Raw genomic sequence first — 23,338 nt, forward strand, 5'->3', positions numbered from 1 at the left:
GGGCGCCGGCAGCCACAGCCACTCGGTCTTGGAAGGGTTGAGTCTGAGTCTGTTCCTTCCCATCCAGACCCGTACGGCCTCCAGGCAACGGGCCATCACGTCAAGGGCATCGTTGGGGTGACCCGGGGTGGAGATGTACAGCTGAGTATCATCAGCGTACTGATGGAACTCCACCCCAAAGCCTCGAATGATCTCACCCTTGTCGGGTTGGAGTGCTTCCCCCAGATCAAACGGATTGATTGCTGTCTTTCAGTGATCCACGGGGAGGCTCCTTCTTCGTCGCCTCTCTGGGGTGACTTAGATTCATTTAGGGTCCCCTGGCAGGGCTAAACCAGCTGTGGGGTACTACGCAAAACCGAAAGTCCAATCAATGTTTTTAAGATGTATAAACTTCAACTCCTAGAATTGTGAATTTGTCTACACATTTTAAAATTGCCAGGGTTGAGAAACACTGGCCCAGATGATAACAAGAATCTAATCCGTTTCATGGTCTGGGCATGATATTTTGTACAAATCGTGCATAAGATCTCTCCATCTTATCAATTATTTAGACCATCCTTTATGTACATTTCTAAGTATGTTTTCGTTATATATGGAAGCTATCCAATATTGTTCCCATATAAAGGATGATTCTGATTTTATATCTCTGATAGGTTTTAATGTGCAGGATTGCCATTTATAGTGCCCTATATCTTGTTCATTTCCTTTCCTCCTGTTCTTAGCATGATAAAATAGCTGCAGTTGTTTTGTTTTTTAAGCCAGATTCTTTCTTTTTTTTGTTGGTATATAAAATAGCTGACAGTCACAAAGATTATTTTTCCAGCAGGCCATACAAGATTCATCTGCTAGTAACATTGTTTCCTTTTAGGTATAGAAAATGCCTGTTTTGTTCTCCAGTCTTTTAAATTAGTCTTTTTATTTTTCTGGTTAATTTCTACCATACAGTTTTAATTTTTGCTTGATATATTTATTTTCATTTTATAAAATTACCCACATTTATACATTTATTCTGATGCTACTGTTGATAATGAAAAACAAGCTGCTATTGAAGAAAGGTCACTCCCCTGTTTGGATGGAAACTTGTTTTAAGGAAATGTGATTTTCATCAAGTTCATAGCACCAGAGAAAGAATTATCTTTTCACTTTGCACTAGTAATCTTGATGCTTTTACCCACATACTGTAGCTGCTATTTGAAAAGAATCATAAAGGAAAACCCTGTACATTGAAGGGAGTTACATGTTTAATTTCGGGCAACGTGGTGTGATGTCAAACAGGGAGGATATGTTACAGAACCTTTTGGTTAAAGTATTTTAGCTGGTGGGGCCTTCTTTGCTGCTGCACCTGCCATTGAATATCTTGCCCCAGAGGTGATGATGGCCCCCACTCTTTAGTTACTTGTCTGAAATGGTATAGGGTTTCCTGCTTGAACAGAATTAGAAATTAAATATGTTTGGACTGAACATATAGGTCCAAAATGTTTTAATTTTTCTAAATAGCTTGAAAAGCTGAAATTAAGATTTGTGCTATCCAAGTTAATTATTACAAACTTAAAATTGTTCTCTGTGAATTTGCTGACTATATAATTAAAATTGTGGTAACTGGCTTCATTTCAAAAGCTTTAAACGCAGACAAGCATGTGCACATAAAGGTGTATATCTTTAAGTTTACACTGTTTACACAGTTCTTATTTGGGTTTTTATGGAAAACTGCTTTCCAGACATATGTAAAATCATGCAAACTACTATTTTTCATTATATGAATCATTTTACATGTACAAAATGTAAAGTATAATAGCCTGCCTATGGTTGGTAAATATTATGTGGGCTTTTATGCTTGTTTCTATGTCAAAAAAATAGAAATAGCTCTGGGAATGTGAAAACTATACTCAATTCAAGTTTATGTTCTTTATCTGAATAAGCTGATATTGGAGCATGCCTAAAGTTAATTGAATAATTTTTGCACTAATTATGATGTACAAAATGGAAATGCTATATAACAGCTGTTTACTATTTAATATTGGAATCTATGATTCCGAACAAACTGGAATCAGAGATAAATTCCAATAATTGCTAAAAACCTTGATTAATTCTAAATTTGGGAACCATATATAGGCTTTGTGTTGAGTGGCGTGAAGAGAAGAAAGAAGGATCACAATGCCCACATATGAACTTGGAGGACTTAATAGATAAAATTAAGCAAAGAATATATGCCTTAGCCTAGTCATATTAAGTGTTATTGTTGCTGCGTGTGACTCTATTATTCTTGACTGAAGTCTGCACTGAAAATTATGGTAATTGAAAATATGTTCCAGTTTTCTATTATGAACTTGCTATACAGAATAAGCAAGCTATTTATCTGGTCTTGTCCCTTCTATATCAAGATTTTCAAAATACTTATAATTAATTTCAATTATGTCTTAGAACAGAATTAGCTCAGGTTTGCTGTACATATATAGTAGCTGAGTTCTCCGTAGTTGAGGAGAGCAATAGAGAGGTATTGACCAGTTTTTTTGCAGATTTTTTGCGCTGAAAATTCTAGAACATGGGCTAAGAAATGGGCATTGATCGCTGAAAGCCCAGTCTTTACTGTTGAATAAATACTGACTTCAGTGCTTGACTTTAAAATGAGAATAATGTTACAGACTTTTTTCCATGGTTGCTGCAATGGTTGTTTAGATGCCTTCATTTCTAGCTGAGAACATGTGGGGGTTTTGCTGCAAAGGTTATTGTTCCTTCATTTACTTCTAGCCTTACTGTTTATGGATACCTCTTTCCATAAGAGGAGAATGTACATCTTTAAGATGCCACAAAGTTCTTTATTTTTAGTAAATATATACAATAAATGCATCACCATTGTCAGTAAAATCATCTATTAATTGAATATGCTGTTTTACGGCCTTAATAATTTGTTTGATAGGTATTAATAAGTGGGTGGTTAGTCCTCTGAATTTGTATACCAATTACAAAGAGATAATCCTTTGGTTACAATAGTGCGAATAGTCTTGAATTTAATGATATTAGGAAAGTTTCCTTTATATTTCCTAAATTTCTCCTTTACACTTCTCCTATCCAAATCGTATCTTGTACATATTTTGGATTTGGACATCACAGAATTCCTATGGTGTGAATTCTTACAAATTGAAAATAGAGCAGTATTTAGATTAAAAAAGGAAAATTGTGGCAAGGAGCATGGAACTGTCATATAGAGTTGTTAGCAATTTTTTAAAGTAGCTCTCTTTTCCTTAGATTTCATGGGGGCCATTCTGAAACTGCAGCATAAAGATTTTTCACACCCAAAAATGTTACAGACACAGAAGTATTTTCTTAGATTTTAAGAAAGAGAAAACATTTGGATCCTCAGTTAAGGATATTTTATCATTTTTTTTCAGGTTCTTCTTTCAAATCAAGTTGCAGTAAAGGAGAAAAAACACTAGAATTTGTTCCAATAAATCTACATCTGCAAAGAATGCTTGTGCAGGGCCCTTGTATAAAAGGTAAGCTGTATGATGTTATACAGTTCACTACCTAGTACAGCTAGTCCTTGACTTATAAAAGTTCATTTAGTGACTGTTCAAAGTTACAATGGCACTGAAAAAAGTGACTTATGACTACTTTCACAGTTACAACCTTTGTGGCATCCACATGATCATGTGATCAAAATTCAGATGCTTGGCAACTGGTTCATACTAAAGACCGTTGCAGCATCCCGGAGTCGTGATCATTTTTACAACCTTGTGACAAGCAAAGTCAATGAAGAAGCCAAGTTCACTTAACAACTGTGTTGCTAACTTAACAGCTGCAGTGATTCACTTAATAACTGTGGCAAGAAATGTTATATAATGGGGCAAAACTCACTTAACAAATTCTCACTTAAGAACAGAAATTTTGGGCTCAATTATGGTCGTAAGTCGAGGACTACCTATAATTTAACTTCAATCATGAAATATCTTTTTCTTTCTTCTCTGTTGGTTCCACTTTTAGACTTGGGTGTTTCCGCTGTTGAAATGTACAGAACTGCATATAAATTTGTGCTCCTTTTTAAAAAACAAGTAATTCTGTTTTTTTCTCACTATATATAAAAGTTGTACATTAATATTTTATATTTCATTTATATTTATATATATATTTATTCATTTTCCAGATACATGCCAAAAGTAATTTCAGCTAAGGCTTGATTTGGATGTATATTTTTAAATTTGCTTAAATATATATATATCCAAACTTAAAAAGTTAAAAAGTTAAGAAGTTTAGTTGAAATTACTTTTGGCAGATAATTATTCATTCAACTGGAGGATTTATAATTATGTAGCTCATGGAGGTTTATTATAGTTGTGTGTTGTTTTTCTTACAATAGGTATGTTTATTGTTATTGTAAGCTGTCTGGAATTGGAATAATTGGATAGCATGTACATTTAAAAAAATAACAAAACATGGAAAAAATCTTAATATTATATTACCTTTATTTATTTCCAAAGACCAAAAATAAATTACAAACTCATATAAGGAAGGATAAAATTTAAGGAAAAAATTAAAACTAAAATAAATTACTGTAAATAACATCAATATAAATTATCTGGTAGAAAAGCTGCAGGTTAATGGGTTATCTGACAAATTCCTAATGCCTCTGTTTAAAGATTATAAATTCAACATGCAAATACAACTATGGGGCAATAGCAGATCCTTTACATTGGCTATCTAGACATTTTTAATCAAGTATCCAAGAGTTGTGCCATTGTTTATACTACTAAACAGAAACTGATTTCAATTCAATTTATTGCATTCATAGATCAGTACAGATAATGAAATAAAATTTAAGACAGAGTTAAAATACATTTGTAAAATAACATAACTAATATCTGTAAGCTCCAGGGTGCAGCCTATATTAAATTATAATGTAAGGACTAAAATTATATTAAATATAATATCTAAAATTACAACAAAGTAAGTAAAGTATCTAAAAGTATTAATATCAACAAAGTAAACAGATTAAAATTAAATTGTATTAGTGAACATTGAGACAAGTCAGTTGTAGTAGAATTTCTAAAGTCTAAGTTGCTAAGACGTTTGCGTACCAAACATCTGTTTGCATTGTGAATTCTTTGTTTTATTTACCTTATGTCTTATCCTTGAGTTTTCATTGCTGATCTAATTTACTGTAATGAACATCTTACGATGTAATGCAGTTTGCATGTCATATCTAAGAAGGCTGAAATTCACTAAATTCTGTATATGTTTATTTTTTATTCCATTGTTTATTTTACTGGAACTTTTCTTATGAAGAATTGGATTGATGAGTCTAATTCTCAAAGACGTTTCCTATTGCAGCCAGAACATCTGGGTGCAGTACTATGTAACGAAGCTGGCTATCTTTCTTCTGTTTTAACGTTTAACAAAAAATATTCAAATTGTTTCTGAAATAGATAGTTCTAGGTCCCAATGATATAAATAGAAATTATATCCTATCAAAGGTATACTGTTATCTTGAAGCATTGTCCACTATGCCCAAACATTTATTAAAGGGCAAATTGAAATGTATGCATGCATAAAATGATGTTAATACATTCATAGAATTATGAATAGTTTTTATACACTGCTTCCAAAATTCACTAAACTGAAGTCTATTAAACCAACTGCATGAATATTAATACAGTGTTAATACAAACTTTGTTTTGCAATTTAATATACAAAAAGATTGTGCAAAAAATATATTATATGTATGAATAGTAAGCAAATTCCTAAAACAGTAGGAAGAAAAACATAATAGACCAATGGTGAATTGATGTCCCATGTTCAGTGGGATACATTACGGTCAAAAGGCAGATCTATACTCCACCTGAACTATTAAAAATTCTCTCTGGAACAAGGAGAAATCTTGAGGTTACCCATATGTAAAAACACAACTGGGTATTTTTTTATGAGCCAGTACAGAAATTGACATTTTTGCTAACTTGGTAAACAGTTGGGACTCATTCAGCAAGCTCAAGAACCATTGACGTAGCCTTTTATGGACTCAAGGTTTGACCAAACCTCATTTTTTAAAATCATTTTAGAATTTCCTTTTTTTACTGCTTGTTAAAGATTGAAAATCTTTTAAAATAATGCATTGCTATTTTTGGTGATATTTAATGTTTTTCTGATTGGAATTGAACTTCGACTATTTAAACATACCCCATATTTGAGGAAATACAGAATATGTTTAAAAAGAAATGAATAAGATTCAAACTGAGCGTATTAAATAAAAATTATAATACTTACATAGTATTTTTGATAACCCTTAGTGGACCTTTGCTGATTAATATGTAGAGATGAGGTTTTAGGGATGGGCTTATAGAGAATGTAAGGTATGGAATGAATAGATGTTTGATTGTATTTTAAGAGAGTGATAAATTGGTAATGTTGATTAGACTTGTTGTGGATGAAGGGAGAGGCTTTTTCTAACCTTTCTCTTTTTATATTTTCTTTCTTAAGTTTTATTTTTTTAATATTTTTAATATTTAAGTTTCTTAAGTTTTATTTTTTTAATATATTTCGGTAGTATGTAATTGTATTAATTTTATCTGTATAAATGTAATATTTAATAAAATTATTGAAAAAATGAAGAAAAATGTATTATATGTACCTAAGTAAATAACTACAAAAATAAAAGGAACCAATAATTGAGTGCAGTGATTAAAATGCAGTATTGCGGGCTTAACTCTGCCCTCTGCCAGGAGTTTGATCCTGACTGGCTCAAGGTTGACTCAGCCTTCCATCTTTTCGAGGTTGGTAAAATGAAGACCCAAATTTTGAGGGGCAATGTGCTGATATTGAAAACCATTCAGAGAGTACTGTAAAGCACTATAAAGCGGTATATAAGTCTAAGTGCTATTGTTATTGCTAATAACTGTGTTTGAAAAAGTTGTATTTTCTGTTATCATTCCATGTAGTACTACGAGGGGGAAAAAAATTTCTCATGAAATTTCTAAAACTGGCAAGAGGCATATCCAGTAATGGTATCTTACCAGGATAAAACCAATTGCTAAATATTTTCTTACTAACAAAGCATGATCACAATAACTAGGTGAAGAAGCAGGAAATATATTTGATTCTTTGTTTCCTGTCATAGGAATGTCTCTTCAGAATATTTCCTAGATGGATTTGGCCAATATAGTACAGTAAGCTCTTGACTTAGTTTAACAATGTTGAAGAAGTCATTAAGATTTAAGCAGATGAGACAATAAAAGAGGGTTTCAGGAGGGAAAGAAGCTTCCAAAATTCAGAAGAACCCTGGAATGGTAAACCTGGTCATTTGCAAGTAGTTGGGAATTGATGATTGGTGAAATTCATTTTGGAGAGGCAAATTCATTTGTATTAGTGAGGACTACTAAAACTACTTATTATCGCTATACGATTACAATGTATCTTTATATGTACAATTTAGCATGTAATCTTCCTGTTGCAGATGTTCTTTATGATGTCATCACTGTGGGAGCTCCTGCAGCACATTTTCAGGGATTTAAAAATGGTGGTCTTCAGAAATTATTGAATAAATTTGAGGCAGAAAGACGAAAGTAAGTACACTGCTATCAATTTAGAAATAGCCCTCAGTAACTAATTTTGTATTGTCTATCAACATTTCTAGCAATTTTTCTCCTAGATTATGAAGATATCAGCATTATTAATTCTCTTTTTTATTACTTTTCCTAAGTGAGTATATAGTAACACATTATTAATATGTCTTTATTTAAAAAATTAAACATATTTATCTAATTATATAAAGTTATTTCCATTCTTCTAATTTTATAAAAAAGGAGCTGAAAAACTATGAAAAATAAACATTAAAAGGTTACCTTAAGAAAGCAATTACAAATCACAGCATGTACTTAGAAAAAGAAGAAATGAATGGGAGAGGGTGAACCAGTGTACGTCATTCAGTTGTTTCAGTCACAAATTCATCAGGGTGCAAAGTTAAATCATGCAATGTATGAGATTTGAGTCATATGCCATATTACAGAATTTGGAAGACTGCATGAAAATTAGCCATATTCTAAATCATATAGTGGCCTCAGAATGTAATTAGTTTAGTTCACTTAAAATGTGGTCCAAATAAAACCCAATCTGTTCATCTGTATTAGTTTTATAAGATTGAAAATGAACTTTTATTTATTTCAAATGCTACGATTACCTGACTAAGCAGCAACATACATGTATATATAACAAAGCAATACTTAATTGTACAAAAATTATAAGTACAGTATGAGCATAATATGAAGCTAGGATCAGTTTTTTTATTATTTGATGATATATGGCACATTGTCTTTATGATTACCGTATCAATGTTACTTATGCTATTTATCATAGTACAAGATCAAAAACCTGGAAACAGATGTCAGGGTCCTGGTTAGATAGCAGTAACAGATGGGCATTGTGCTCTTTACTAGGATAGTTCTTTAAAATGGGATGAATGTATATTTTCCTTGATTCCTATAGATCAAGCAATAAAGGAACATATGGCTTAGGAATTCTACAAAGCCATTTCCACATGGACATAAGCACTGTTGAAAAGGGATGTTCTTATACCCCCCTCCCCAGAACTGCAGACAATAGGGCATCCATCTTGACCAAGATGAAACCCCAACAGAATTTCAGAATTAGAATTGAGATATGATGATGAGACATGCCTATTTGAGAAGATGGTATGGTTGGATACTAGGCTTAAAAATGATTGAAAATCAATATCCCAGATGCATTGTTTAGATCCTGGCATGTTCAAGCCCTAATGGACAGAGATTTTCCAAAGAAACTTCTAAGGATTGGAATTTACCATTTTCTTTTTTTAGCCAGATTGGTTTAAAACAGTCTCTGAGAACCAGTAAAGCCAGACGTGTAGAAGAAAAGAATAAATTTCAATCAGAAAATAAGAATAGAATCAGGCTCTGGCACCCATAGAAACCAAACCTGTAACTATAAAACAGATTTTTGATGAACCTTGAACTGTGAGTATTAATAGTATTAGTTAGTATTTTTAGATGAGCATAAATACATGGACCTTACAATCAACCACACTTGCTCCTTTGGATCTCTAGAAGGTTAAGTCCCCATTTACATCTCCTCTTACAGAGCTATTTAGTATGATCAATTCCAGACTATCTATAAACTGGGCCAGTCAGAAGACTGCCGTATTACAGGTTTTTATTGTCAAGACCATAAAGGGCAAACTATTTCATTTCAGGGGAAAGACTAATTAAAATGATCTTATAAAAATAATCTGTCTCTCCAGTATGAGCTACACAGTAAAACTGAGACTGTAGTTCTTAAATCTAGTGGGAAAGTATTCACAAGAAAGGACATCATGTAGAAAATGCTCACTGCCAAATCACATTTGTAATGCAGAGACTCTCAGCAAGAACATTACTAGCACATTTTGACTAGGTAGATTCTGCTTGAAGCAAGCAGTTTCAAAGATAGTCAGGCTTCAAGCTCTATAGGAATTTATAAGTGTGTGCCATCATCTTGAATTATATCAGAAACAAATCATCACCCAATGCAGTTCTGCCAACATTTGAGTTTCATGGCAGTATTGGAGGCTCCCAGTTAACATTAAGGCCACTGCATTTTGTATTAATTTTATTTTCCAGGAAGTATTCAAGGGTAGCTTTGAATGTAGTTCAATATCATGTAAGGTGCATTATAATAAATCATCCGTTTCAATGACCAATTATGTTTTTGTGTCATGGCTGAAAAGGGTCTAGACAATCCACTTCTTCCAAAGCTGTTCATAGTTTACAGTGATTTGAATATACAGAAAGGCGTGTCCTCACCTCTGCATGAACATCCTAGACTTCCATATACAACATACTCATTTTAAATTTTTGACTGAAAATTTATTTAAGAAAAGGTTTTATTTGTTTGTGAAAACTTTTAGGATTGCAGGTTTTAATCTTTTTGGTGTTTTAGAAATGTTTGATACAAATTGTTAATAGGTCATCTGGCAGGCTTTTATTAAATTATTTTATTAAATTATTTATTCTCCAGTACTTATCCTGTGGCAATCCTAAAAGGCTATAGACAGATAACAATAAATTATATTATATAAATCAATAAAATAGAAATGCATAAACAGGACACCCCAAAACAGCATACTACAGTACTTCCTTATGAAAAGAAATTTGGTTTAAAAGATCAGATTTCAAAGGATGGTCCATGTAGAATGCCAACGTTGTTGGGAGAATCAGCAGCAAGGAAGTTAATACATTTATATTCTCTCTCAGTGCATCTGTCTACTATTTACAGATCTTATGTGTCCCAAATTGATCATTTGCTTTTTCATCCAAATCTTTTCTCATGTAGTTTCATAATGTCAAACTCTATTTATCAGGCCATTCTAAAATGTGTGCATAGAGCTAAAGACCAATTCCTCAGCTAGAGTTAATGGATTGAAAGATAGCCGTCTAATATATTTTTAACTGAAGTATTTTTAATCTTACATAATACTGAATTTTTGATTGGGGGGAGAGAGAAAAAGACAGTTAATATAGAAAAATAGATCATTTTTTTAAAAAATACATAGAATTCCTGGTGGAAAAAAATGTAATAATGTGTTAGTATTCAACTGATTTATTATAGCATTAATTTTTCTTGACAACAAACTTCATAATCATACATAAACTGTTTGGACTTCATCTTAATTTATTTTGTATTGCTACCATATAGAATGTTTCATCAAATAGAATGAATTATTTGTGTTTTCACTACAGAACGATTATTTTAGATTATTATTTTTTAAAACTACATAATGCAGCATCATAATAGTTGAAGGCTTGTGAGATAAATTTATTCAGCATTTTGGGGTTTCAAGGATCTATAAATCATTTTCAGAATAATGTGCATTGAAGACTTTTCCCTCTCAATCAAAAGCTAATCAGATGAGATGTACTGAAGGAAAACTATGCAGGCAATGCAAATATGAGGTTTTTCAATGCCCCATTACAAACCCAAAGGAATCCAAACTGTCCCTGAAGGCTTATTACAAAAATGAAGAACAAAAACTGTCAACAAAGAAGAAAACATTCATTTGGGCTCAAGCTGTTATGACTTAGTACTGCAATTGGCCTCCTAAATCAGTAGAAAGTCACTAGAACGTGATTAAAGTTTAAATCATTTGTAGAATGATTTTAATAAATGAAAGTAATTAAAACATAGTTGATTATTTTTTTAAAAAACAATTTTAATTTGCTATACACCTATACACCTATACACCTATTTAATTTGCTATACACCTATACACCTATTATTATAATAGGAAATTAAAAACAAAAATTGAAGCAGACTTTCCATTACCAAACGGCTCAATTAAGGTACACAGCTTTGTTTAACCAGTCTATTTTACCACACATGAAAGACCCACTTTCCTATTCCTAATGCGATTATTAGATTTATAGTTCACATGAAATCAAAATTCTTTTATTTAAAAATAACACTAAATTATTATTATTATTATTATTATTATTATTATTATTATTATTATTATTATTATTAATTATATTTCTACCCCGCCCTTCTCCCTGCGGACTCAGGGCGGCTTACAACCATTCAAAAACAAATACATAAATACAAAAATACCAAACTTAACATGTTAATTAAAATAAAACATTATTCTAAGACCGAAAATTCGAAATTTTTTTTTTTTTAAATTATTTTAAAACCAAATTAAAATAACCCTTAGGCCAGTCCTGCTAACTTGAATAGCCATGTCTTGAGGGCGCGGCGGAAGGAGGGGAGATCCGGAATCACCCGGATCTCTGGGGGTAGCTCGTTCCAAAGGGTGGGAGCTCCAACAGAGAAGGCCCTCCCCCTGGGGGTCACCAGCCGGCACTGTCTGGNTCACCGCCCGCGCGGCTGCATTCTGGACTAGCTGGAGCCTCCGGGTGCTCCTCAAGGGGAGCCCCATGTAGAGAGCATTGCAGTAGTCCAGGCGGGAGGTGACAAGAGCGTGGGTGACTGTGCGCAAGGCGTCCCGGTCCAGAAAAGGCCGCAACTGGTAAACCAGGCATACCCGGTAGAACGCCCCCCTGGCCACGGCTGTCAGCTGGTCTTCTAGTGTCAGCCATGGGTCCAGGAGGCCACCCAGATTGCGCACCCTCTCCGAGGGGGCCAAAATTTCGCCCCCTATAGTCAGCGACGGAAGGGTTGAGCCTGAGTCTGTTTCTCCCCATCCAGACCCGTACGGCCTCCAGGCACCGGGCCATTATTTACTTTAGCCAGAATTAGTGGACCAGTAAAGGCAGGAAGTGAGAAGGAGGAGGAAAATGCTCATGCTCCCAGATAGTTGAAGCATGATTTAGGGAACCAGAAAAGTATAGTCAAATTAGTCCAAGGAATGTCAGTTTTTAGTGCTCCTTTTACTATGTAAATCAGCACAGTAAACTCTTGATTTAATGGACTAATAGTAACAAGAATGATTTCTAGACCCAAATATATGTTATATCTGATTGTATTATGCATGTAATTTATGTATGACAAAAGGCAAATGGATTTTAAACTCTTTGCAATATGCATTTATATTAATTTAATCAATTAATTAAAATGCAATGAAATAAAAACATTTAAAGTTATTTGATAAATATTGAGAATATTTATTTTCATTTGAACAAGTTTGAATGAAATTCTTGGAAAACCTTCTAATTCATCATCTGGGAATTACAGGAGTGAAAGTCCAGTACATTTGGAAAGATTTAGGTTGAAGAAAACTATTCTAAGCCTAAGCAAGTTTTCTCAGGCTGAACATTAATCAAATATTTCCCTGCACTGCTTTTCTGTATTAATGCTACTATGTTTTTATCTGCCCTTGACAAATGCAACATTTTTATCCATGGTGACTATAAACTTTCATGTATATTTTTGTTTTCCTATATTGGAATGAGTAATCTTGTTCCTTTAAATGTCTCTATTTGATATTTTTCTATTCTGCATTGTATAGATATGTATTGTGCATCAAACTGACCTAAAGACATCTGTCACCTTCCAGTTTTTCTGCCCAATCTAATTATAGGGCTTGTTGCCTTAGAGACCACTTGGCTCTATCATTTAAACAGCTGGTTAAAATATATTCTTGCAGGAGAAGGTCTGGTAATCTCCTGGGAGAACAGCATTGATCATAAAGTTCCATTCTTACAGTTTTCCTGAGAATTTATTTATACTTTGCTATCTGATAATACTGAAAGAACTATTAGAAACACGATTTGAGTCTTGGGTCTTCAAAAGACTCAAAGATGGTGTTTCTAACCTTTATAGCCCTGCTTCTTATCTCTTACATAAAATTATCTGAGGTATCTTGTGTCTTGACTCAGTACAGTACATTGCTTCTACAAGTACTGGAATAATCCCATTCAAAAATTATTGTGCCAATGTGGATAAGGAGATGTAGAGTTAATAGCCTATATTTCTCTCTCCTATTCTGCTTATAAAGAAATTCATGCATTATGAATTATCCACATAGACAGGGATCTCACATCTTACATGCTTTATCTTTGATAAGGCCAAAAATCAACTGTTTTCCTTAATACTGATGAATTCTGGGCTTTGTTCATGGCATAATAAGTGATCAAAAGTTAATTAATGTTTAAAGAGGTTTAAGACCAAAGTTTTATTTTATCTAATTTATGTGACTGGTATTTTTACTTTAAAAATACATTTTCATATGTGACTTTAATTTAAAAATGAAAAAGTAGCATGTGCAAATCGAAATGGCAGAGTTTCATCCTCATTTTTATTTCAAAAAAGATTTTAGGCTTCATAAAGAGCTCATCAATGTGCCTAAACATATAAGAAAGCTGAGCCTCCCATAGAAATGTAATAATTAAGTTGAGATTGGTAGAAAACATAGATAGTGCAGCTAAAGACTTAATGGGCAATATTCATTTGCCTTCTGCTAAACATACTTTGTCATTGAACACGCAGCCTATCATAATAATCATTTTGTGAATAGTCAAATTAGATAATATGCTCTGAACATTCTGAATGTTTCCACTAATACAAAATGATTTCCCACCATTGCTGATTTGGTTATAAAATTGATGCCATACACTAGTTGTTTTTATTCTATTGTAGTAATGAAGTTACTAGGTCAGGTGTAAGATTCTATTCCTCATGGATAAATTTGGCCGTAATATAGCCCACACTATGGATAAAATAAGAGGTAACTAATTCTGTCCTATATACAAACTCTCATTTAAGTAGATAGATGATGAACAGAAGATAAACAGATAGATAATGATATAAATGCATTTTAAAAGGCATTCCAGTTATCTTCTGCTTTAGCTACTGCAAAATATGCAATAACCTTGCAATTTATTATCTTTTCCAATTGTTTCAGAGTACCTTTGTTAAATCACTTGTCCTTTTGTCTTTTAAACTCTCCACTTTCTGGATTTAATGATAGTTTAGTTCGCCTCACCAATAAATTTAAATACATGACAACTTGTATCCTGCATATCTAAAATACATTTGGAATAGTATGTAACAATGTATTAATTGTAATAACTTGGTGGCCCAGTTAGGGTACATAGGTTTTAGATAACCTATTGATATTTTATCACAAAATCAGAATTAACAGACTTCATTTCTTTTTGCTGACTTGCAAGAATTTATAAGCATCATTAGACAAAGTTTAAAAAGAAAATCATAAATGGTAAGCCAGAAAGTTAAAGGCATGAGTTAATAAAAGTAAATAAATTCAGGCAATTTAATGTATAACAAACAACACATTCATTGTTACCTCCACACCCTCCATTGCTGTCAATGATATATTTCAACCATGTGTTTATAATCCTTCATACAAGATCTTTTTTTTAAAACTTATATTTCTGTTTGTTAAGAACCTCATCAGTTCTATCCAAATACCATGTTCTTGGTCTTCCTTTTTCTCCTTCTTTTTCCTCTCATCCTAGTCACATTTTATGTACAGTACTTGCTTTCCGATTTTGGCTTTATATATTATCTAGATATAACTAGATCACTCCACGTTTCCTTAAGCAGATCACTTAACATTCATTCTTGATCCTTGACACACACAAAAGCTTCATTCCAACTGTTCAATGTACTTTGTAGTTTCCCCTGACATATCTAACTCTTTCTCATATAACAAAGTAGGCAGAAGCATGCTCTTATATCTCTTTTCTCACTTTAAACGCATATATTCATTATTAAAAGACCACATTCTATCCACTACTAGCATTTTCACATCTTAAAACTTTTATAACTATAATGGCTTAACTCTACCATTTGAATCCAAACAATGTCACTAAAACAAATTTCATATTTTTATTTATTTTTCAAATTTATATAGCTGCCCATCTCACAAAACAAATGATCCTGAGCAGCATACAACAAGATGATAATAGATCTTTGTTAGAAAATGATGAAATCGTTAATTATGATAAAAATTGTTAATTTCTAACTTCCTTGCTTAAGACTGTCTTAGCCAAACACAGAATAGCCTGTGTATTCTTTATTCAATATTTACTATTTAATTTATTTGATTTACAGTCAAAATCACCCAAAAGCTAACTGAGAGTAATTTTGTATGTAGCAAGTAATAATAAACGGAATTGAGCACAAAGAATGAAGTATCTCATCAATAGAGGAAAAAAAAGCCAAGAATAAGAATCTTCCTTAAGGCTATTACAAATTACCAAATGTTTTTGTTGGAGGTTGTATAAATCTCTGTTTCCTTCACAATTGTAAAGATAGGGCTTGTGTCTGCTTTGTTTTGATGTATTTCATAATACAATATACAACAGCTTATTCAGAAAACTTCAGAGAATAATTAATTTCAGCAACACTGTCTATAGCATTCATCAACGAAAGGTTACCATCTTTTACAAGGCCTATTTTCTAGTCTTCAGTAAATTGAGTTTTAAAAGAACGCCTATAAATGTGTGACAATACATTTTATAATACCTTTCCACATTCATTATAAAACTGATGAAATCCTTTATGTACATAAAAAATATTAGCCATCTATCCATTAAAGCTGAAAATAGGTTATGACTTTATAATAAATTATTTGGTGTCATGTCTTACCTTGCAGTACTGGGTACCAATGTATTTATTATTCACCTGAAAACACTGCCAAGGCAAGAGAAGTTCTCAGTAACATCAATCAATTACAGCCTCTCATATCAACTCATGCAGACATGCTACTTAATTCAGCCAGACAACAGTTGCCGGAAAGCTTGAAGAATTCCTTAAAGATGCTTTCAGAAACTGTAAGTTTTAAAAAATAATCCCTGCTGTGGAAACTAAATTATTAGATGCCCTGATATTGCTATGGTCTGTGGAATCTGTATGAGGAACGGTTGACTTGGTTACAAGCTTCAGATGATTATCATATTCTTCTCTTCCCTGTTTGGATTTGTTATTAAGCAATTTTATGGATATTAAACTTGATGCTTTTAATATAAAACAGACAAGTCTGTATCATATTACATTTAAATTAGCAACTGATGAATAATAAATCATTACTATTTTTGAAGAGTGGGAACTCTCATTTTTATATATATCATTATTAGTGTATTCCTCCCTATCTTTATAATTTATATATTTTATTTGTGCCTGACGTATTGTGGCATAATCATAAAAAAGGAAAATTAAACTGTGATGGAGAAAAACTTTCAACTCTCCTGTTATAACTTTGAAGTACCGTTTATTGTTAAGCACATTGCATACCCATATATTTTGTTTTAAACAAATCTTGGCCTTTTCTGCTTTATCCACTAAACAGAATTTGACATTTTGAAATTCAGACATCTTTTGGTCTATTGGTCTTTGGAATAAGGAAAAGACAAAATGCAGAGCCTCTAATGTACTCCTTTGCCAGTAACTTATAATGACATGCATCATATTTTAATGGTATGAAATTATAAATTTGCATTTGAGATAATGAAAATCACCTGGACTAACAGTCATTGATAATCTCATGCCTATTCCCCATTAGTTAATATATCTGATGGTATATTATTTTTTTAAAAGATCAATTATGTGTTATGTAAAGGAATGTTTCCATTTACTAGTTATGAATTCCTACAGATTTCCAATGAATATTTCTGAATTATTAGAGTAAAATAAGGAAGAAAATTTTCCTATTTATATTTTCCATATCAACCATTTTATCTACTTTTAATATGTCCCCCATTCACGTTTTCATTATGATTAATTATTAAATTTATGTTAAACTTAACTGCACACTAAAAGTCTCAACCTGTACAGGGTTTTTTTTCCAGGAAACTTCTCAAGGACTTTTATATGATTTTGGTTGCTATTTCCTCCAATTTATCATGCTCTACAGCAACCTTTTAATATTTTTGAGATGTAATAGCCAGAACTATACAGATAGTCCTCCACTTATTACCACAATTGAGGTAGAATTCTGGTTGCTAAGCAATGTGGCTATTAAGGGAGCCATCACATGACTGGACCTAATTTCACAACCATTTTACTGCAGTTGTTAAGTGAATTATTAGAGTCATTATGCAAATCACATGGATGTTAAATGTATTACACATTTGTTATGTGGTTCATGGGTGTTAAGTGTATCACATGACTTTGTTTGTCGGAAGCCAGCTGGCAAGGTCACAAATTGTGATCCCATTGACCACAAAACACTGCAACCAGTTGCAGTCAGTTACCAAGTACCTAAATTGTAATAATACGACTATGGGGTAATGCAATGGCTATAACTTTGAGAACAGGTTGTCACTTTTTCAGAGGCCATCATGATTTCAAAGTGTTATTAAACAAACAGTGGTAAGTTGAAAACTATCTGTATACTGTAGTTCAAATGCAGTCTTGTTATGCTTTTGCTTCCATTTAGCTCCTTATGAGTCTAAATATTTGCCTTTTTTGACAATGACTACACAAAAGATGTTTTATTGACTCCATAACATAAATATTCAAAATAAGCCTCACTGAGTTTGATAGTGTTTATTCTTATGTAAAAACAGAGATGTTAGTCTTAACGTTCATAATATCCATTGGGTTGTACAAGCTTTGAAAAAGATTTTGAAGAAGTACTTTGGACCTTATGTAAGATCAGCACTGCAGTTCTCTCATATGTCTGGTTTCCATGCAAGCATGAGAAAAAAATTCAGTTGTTTTAGGAGGTTGACATTAAAGTGAATGCAACTGTTAAAGCAAACACATTTTTTTTCAGTGTCTGAACAAAGCTAGTAATGAATAGCAGAGTTGTCCTATGCTGATGAGAGATCCAAAACACTTCTAAATCATGCCTTGAAGCATGAATAGCCCCAATTTTCATACATAACAGAAATTAACATAAATAAAAATGAATTGCAGACTAGGTTCTATTTCTATTTGTATCCTGCCAAATTGTGTTTAAATTAAGTGAACTTTCTTAGCTATGGAACAGTGTACAGTGGCTTGGTTCACATAGCTCATTTAAGTTTAGAGCCATGATTTATAAGCCACAATGACAGGGTTCACACAGCACAGATCCAGATTCAACAAACCTTATAGCGTCGGCATGAGAGCCAGAAGAGTATATTTTATTATCTTAGTTTTGAGACTGCATTGCCTACCTTTTGTTGATTGCACACTCATCTTAATTTTAGACAGAGTTATTTGTGCATGCCTTTAAGGATCAGCTTATCAGAAGTGCCCTTTTAGCTTTATACACAGCCCGTCCTGGTTGTGTCTTAAAAAAACCAACTTTGCCAAGGAATAGCACTGAAGAGAATAGCGAACAGGAAAATCAGGATCATCCATCACAAATCAAGAGACAGGATTCCATACCTCACCACTCAGAATATGATGAGGAAGAGTGGGTAAGTAACCTCAAAATCCCATTTTTGCTTTCTACCTTTTATTCAGTTGTAAATTATTTGTATTTAAAGAGTTAGCCATATCAATAACTTTGGATTCTTGTGAGACTGAAGAAATGATTGACAGATTTTGCATGAATGTGTGCTTCAGGTATAGTATGCTTCATGTGATGCTAAAGTTAACCTTTATTATGCCTTCATTAACATATTCATATGCAGTAAGTATTTTAACTTGAATGCTGATAGCGTACACTAGCTATAGTTTGCATTTTTTCTATCACTAATTTAGAAATGTACTGTGAAGAAAGAGGATTTCAGCAAGACTAAATACATATGGTTCAGAACTGTGACTTCTTTTTCCAATGTAACATGCAGTATTTCAAGGATTAATAGTACTTCTGTACATTAAACAAAATACTTTATTTCATTACAACTTCAATGGTTCATCTTTACTCATCTTTATTCTTTTCTTCTTGCATATATTCTTTTCATTATTTTTCTTCTGCTCATCAGGAGTTGTCTCCTAAGCTCACCAAGCTGCTTTGTAGTTATTCCTCCAGTGTTCTAATCCTCATAATTTTAATATATGTACACATATACATTTCAGAATTTTGAAATGAAAGCTGGCCATGACGTTTCATCTTCTATTCTAGTAAAAAGCCAGTTAAGCAAGAAAGATCCAAATATTGGTACTATTCTGTCTCAGATCCAGGAAAGAAATGTAAATAGCTTCTGATCTACTCTGAATATGCAGAAGGCTTGTAGTTTTGTTTTATTGAAGTGGTTTTTGTTGTTTACAAAATAGTATACTAGAAAATCCTGTTTATTTCTTCATTTTGTATTACAAAAGTCTGTTTAGCGTTAAATTGGAAGAGTAAATACAGTATGTCCTAGCATACACATTTGTTTGACTCATTTAAGTCATGCTAATTCATTTTATAAAGTATAGTCTGAGCAGAAGTTCTTAAGCATAACTATTTCCAATCCTCTCTCCCTCTTTCTTTTTCCACCAGCTAGTTGTCTTTGAGACTATTTTATTCTAGACACATTTACTCTCCCTATTTCCCTCATTACACTCATAATGTCTATATAAAAGTAAGTCCCACTGAGTCCACAAATACACTAACATCTATTTTCATATTTCAGGATTTCATATCATAATTTTGATTTGTCAAGATTGTAAACATGTCTTCATATTTTGAAAGACCATCACTCCACAGATATTTATAGTTTTCTATAATAAGTTAAAGTTTTTTTTCTGCACTTGCTATTACCAATGGGTTCTAGCTGGGCCTGTTAAGTTACAGCAGCCAATGACATAGCAAATGGCACCTGACATCAATTGCCCCAACAGCTATGATCCTACTGAGAAGCTCAGGTGACTGAAAGACTCTCAGGCTTCAGATAGACTGTAATGATCAGGAAAAATATATACAGATGGAAGAACACTATTAATGCTCTTCAAAGATGAAGAAATAAATGGAGACCTGAATGGGAATCACTATTCTGCACAGAGAGATTGGATAATCATATCACTTTGGGATCTGATGGAAGCAGGGTGAGGAGTATGTGTGTAAAATAGAAGCATTTAGTAGAAGAAGCATTTAGTGGACAAAAAACAATGGGAAAAAGTTTGTGGGAAGTGAGGGTAGAGTAGACTTGTTTGAGTAGATTAGTCTACTTAGATAATGGACCAGGATTATGGGATAGATGAGAAGAGGTGCTTTGGGCATAAGGGCAGTTTTCTCTGCTGTAGAAGGGATCTATGAGAAATCTGGGAAATAGAGGATAACAAGAAGATTTTTCAAGAGACTTATAGAAGGAGATGTATAGGGCAGATTGTTCCAGGGGAAAGGCACCTTACAGATTGGTTCTAGTCACTACTTTTAGCTCAGTGTCCCAGTCTAGGTGCCCAGACTGGCAAAAGTATTTGGTCTGTAAGTACCAGGATTATTGTTGGACGACAAATCTTTTATCCATTATTTACCATAAATAATTAAGCAGACCTATATTACTCTATATGTCTCTTGAAGACTATTCAGAAACTGAAATTAATTCATAATGTAGTAGCCAAACCTAGTGAGTGAGAGCTGCTGTATAAGCATAAAACTAACGTTGTAAGCTATGCATTGATTACCAATTGACTTCTGGGTACAATTCAGAATGCTGATTTTGACTCATAAAGCTTTATGTGGTTTGGCATCCACTGTCTCAGGACTAGGGGTGTCTATATTGACAATTACTGGCTTCAAAGCCTTGTGCTTTTTAATGTGTATTATATGCCTAGTACACATGTAAAAAGAATGGGATTTGTTTATCCAGTTTTTCCTGCCATTTAAAGCCAGTGATGGCTACTTCCTATGGCCCTACTCAGAGCCATCTACTTCAGGTAGAACCTAGCCACTTGATCAGCACTTCCTGAGTAAGAATGTTGAAGGTTACCTCCACTATGAGATTTGGCAGAATCCCTAGAACTTCCTTTCTCAGAGATCTGTATGGCAACACAATTCCAGATATTCAGAAAATGGAGCAATTCCATCAAACATTTAATATTAAAAGCCTTACTGGAAGAAAACTTTTGTGATTTTAATTTAGTTGTGTAATATATTATTTTATTTTCTATTATTGCGTTATGTTGATTTCAATATATGTTGTAAATTGACATGAGCCTCTTAGGAGCACAGGCATATAAGGAGATAAGATATTAAGTAGTCTTCACTTAGCAACAATAATTGGAACCAGCAATTTGATTCCTAAGCCCTGTGGAAAATCATGTGACTTCAATTTAGGATTTTATTACTGCCTTCTCAATTAACTCTGCTTGTTGCAAGCCAATTGCAAAGCGTGTAAATGGCAATAATGTGACCGCAGGATGCTGGACAACCATAAATGCAAACCTTGATCTCAAGGTTATACAGTATTTTTAATTTTTTAAAATTGAATTTTTAATTCAAATAGACGCTGCACACATGGTTTTACATTTGCCCTCTATAATCTTGAGACAAGCGTTCTTGTCAGTATCCTCTAATTTTATTTCCCTAGCAACAGTCTTTTGGGTTTGGGGGAGGGGTTGGTCCACTGACCCTGGACGGCTCAGTGCTTTAATGGGCACTTGACTTAGGTCTTCCCAATCCATGTATAGAACTTTAACCACCACAGCTAACAAAGAACTGATACCAGGTGAATTAAAATTTTCTGCGATTAAATCACAGAAACAATCTTCTGGGTTTTAGAGGAACAATCTTGTAAATGCAAAAATAGCATATAAGAAAAAAAAAAACAGTTTGCTTTCACATTTTTGTTCATAAGCAGCAAGGGGACTTGGTGGATTGAAATCTAGTTCTCTTTCTTCATTTCTCTTCCGTAAACAGAATAAACTTAATCTCGGTTTGCATTTTGCTGACCCAGAACCTGTCTGCCTTCCTGGATCAGATTAGAAAATGCATCTGCTGTGGCATTTTATGGCAACAGTAGCCAGAAGAATACTCATTAATATTTTATCAGCACAATATCATTTTCTACATTTGTTCAGTTTTCTTGTTTAAATGTAAAATGTATTCCTTTACATCAAAGTTGCTGTATGATGTTCAGTATTACGATAAAGTTGCTGTATGATGTTCAGTATTACGATAAAAACAGTAAATATGTAAATACAATATAACAACAGAGAGCAGAAATAATTAAATAGCCAATCGTCCTGTAGGGCATATTGTTCTCTTTTTTTCTCCCCAGGGAAAGCTAATCCAATATTTAGTAAATTAATAACTCAGCTAGTATTTTCAGGAAATTTGACATAAGGAACTTTGCCTGACAGAGGTATTGTAAGTGTTCATATTGAATATTACTCTTTCTACTACAAAAGCAATTAAAATACTGACAGGTGATTAAGATGTATTCTATATTAAGCTGCTGAGTAAAATATAATTGCTAATAGCATCCATTTTGTAAGGAGGGTTACAAAAAAAATCACATTATATATAATGCAAGAATTTGGTGGGCACCAAGCTGCTTGGAAACCACAGTTGTTTATTTCTGACTGGGTAATGTGACTGGTTGTAAAGGACTGTTTGAACAATAGTCAGCAAAACCTAAAGCTCATCTTGACCAGACTTGAGAGGAGAGTGTTAAAAACCTTATTCCATATTTGTTTGTATTTTGGAAAATGATGCATTTGATTTGCAGAAGCTGTACTTTGAAGATTTAGGGCACACTAATTAGGTAACATTCCTAAATACATTTTCTCTGTGTTGTATTCTTTAATACATTTCATTTCAAATGAAAAGCAGCATATTTAGTTCACCAATAGGAATGAATAAACTAGTATACAGAGAAGCAACTCTTTCCTGGAATGTGAAGAAATGAATGTTTATCAGAAGCGCTTCACTGAAAATAATTCAGATCTTGTCATATAATACTGGAGATAATATAAAACTGTCCTCCTCCACTCTGCCTGCCATATACCCAAAGGCAAAAGTTAGCTTCTCTCTAACCCAGTAGATAATACTAATAGTAACGCAATG

The 23,338-nt window shown here is 33.1% G+C and overlaps 1 protein-coding gene across 2 annotated transcripts in view; it reads left to right on the forward strand.

Annotated features, from left to right (window-relative positions):
* The window catches only part of INPP4B (inositol polyphosphate-4-phosphatase type II B), a 134,571-nt gene that overhangs the window by 43,360 nt on the left and 67,873 nt on the right, over window positions 1–23,338 (forward strand). For both annotated transcript variants that reach the window (XM_015817180.1, XM_029284388.1), the window contains exons 11-14: window positions 3,390–3,494; window positions 7,442–7,550; window positions 16,070–16,247; window positions 18,609–18,821. In XM_015817180.1, coding sequence (XP_015672666.1) covers window positions 3,390–3,494; window positions 7,442–7,550; window positions 16,070–16,247; window positions 18,609–18,821 — 605 coding nt within the window. The remainder of the gene's footprint in view (window positions 1–3,389; window positions 3,495–7,441; window positions 7,551–16,069; window positions 16,248–18,608; window positions 18,822–23,338) is intronic.

The sequence above is a fragment of the Protobothrops mucrosquamatus genome, unplaced genomic scaffold (assembly GCF_001527695.2).
Source record: "Protobothrops mucrosquamatus isolate PMUCROS unplaced genomic scaffold, P.Mucros_1.0 scaffold559, whole genome shotgun sequence".
In the NCBI taxonomy this organism is placed as follows: Eukaryota; Metazoa; Chordata; class Lepidosauria; order Squamata; family Viperidae; genus Protobothrops; species Protobothrops mucrosquamatus.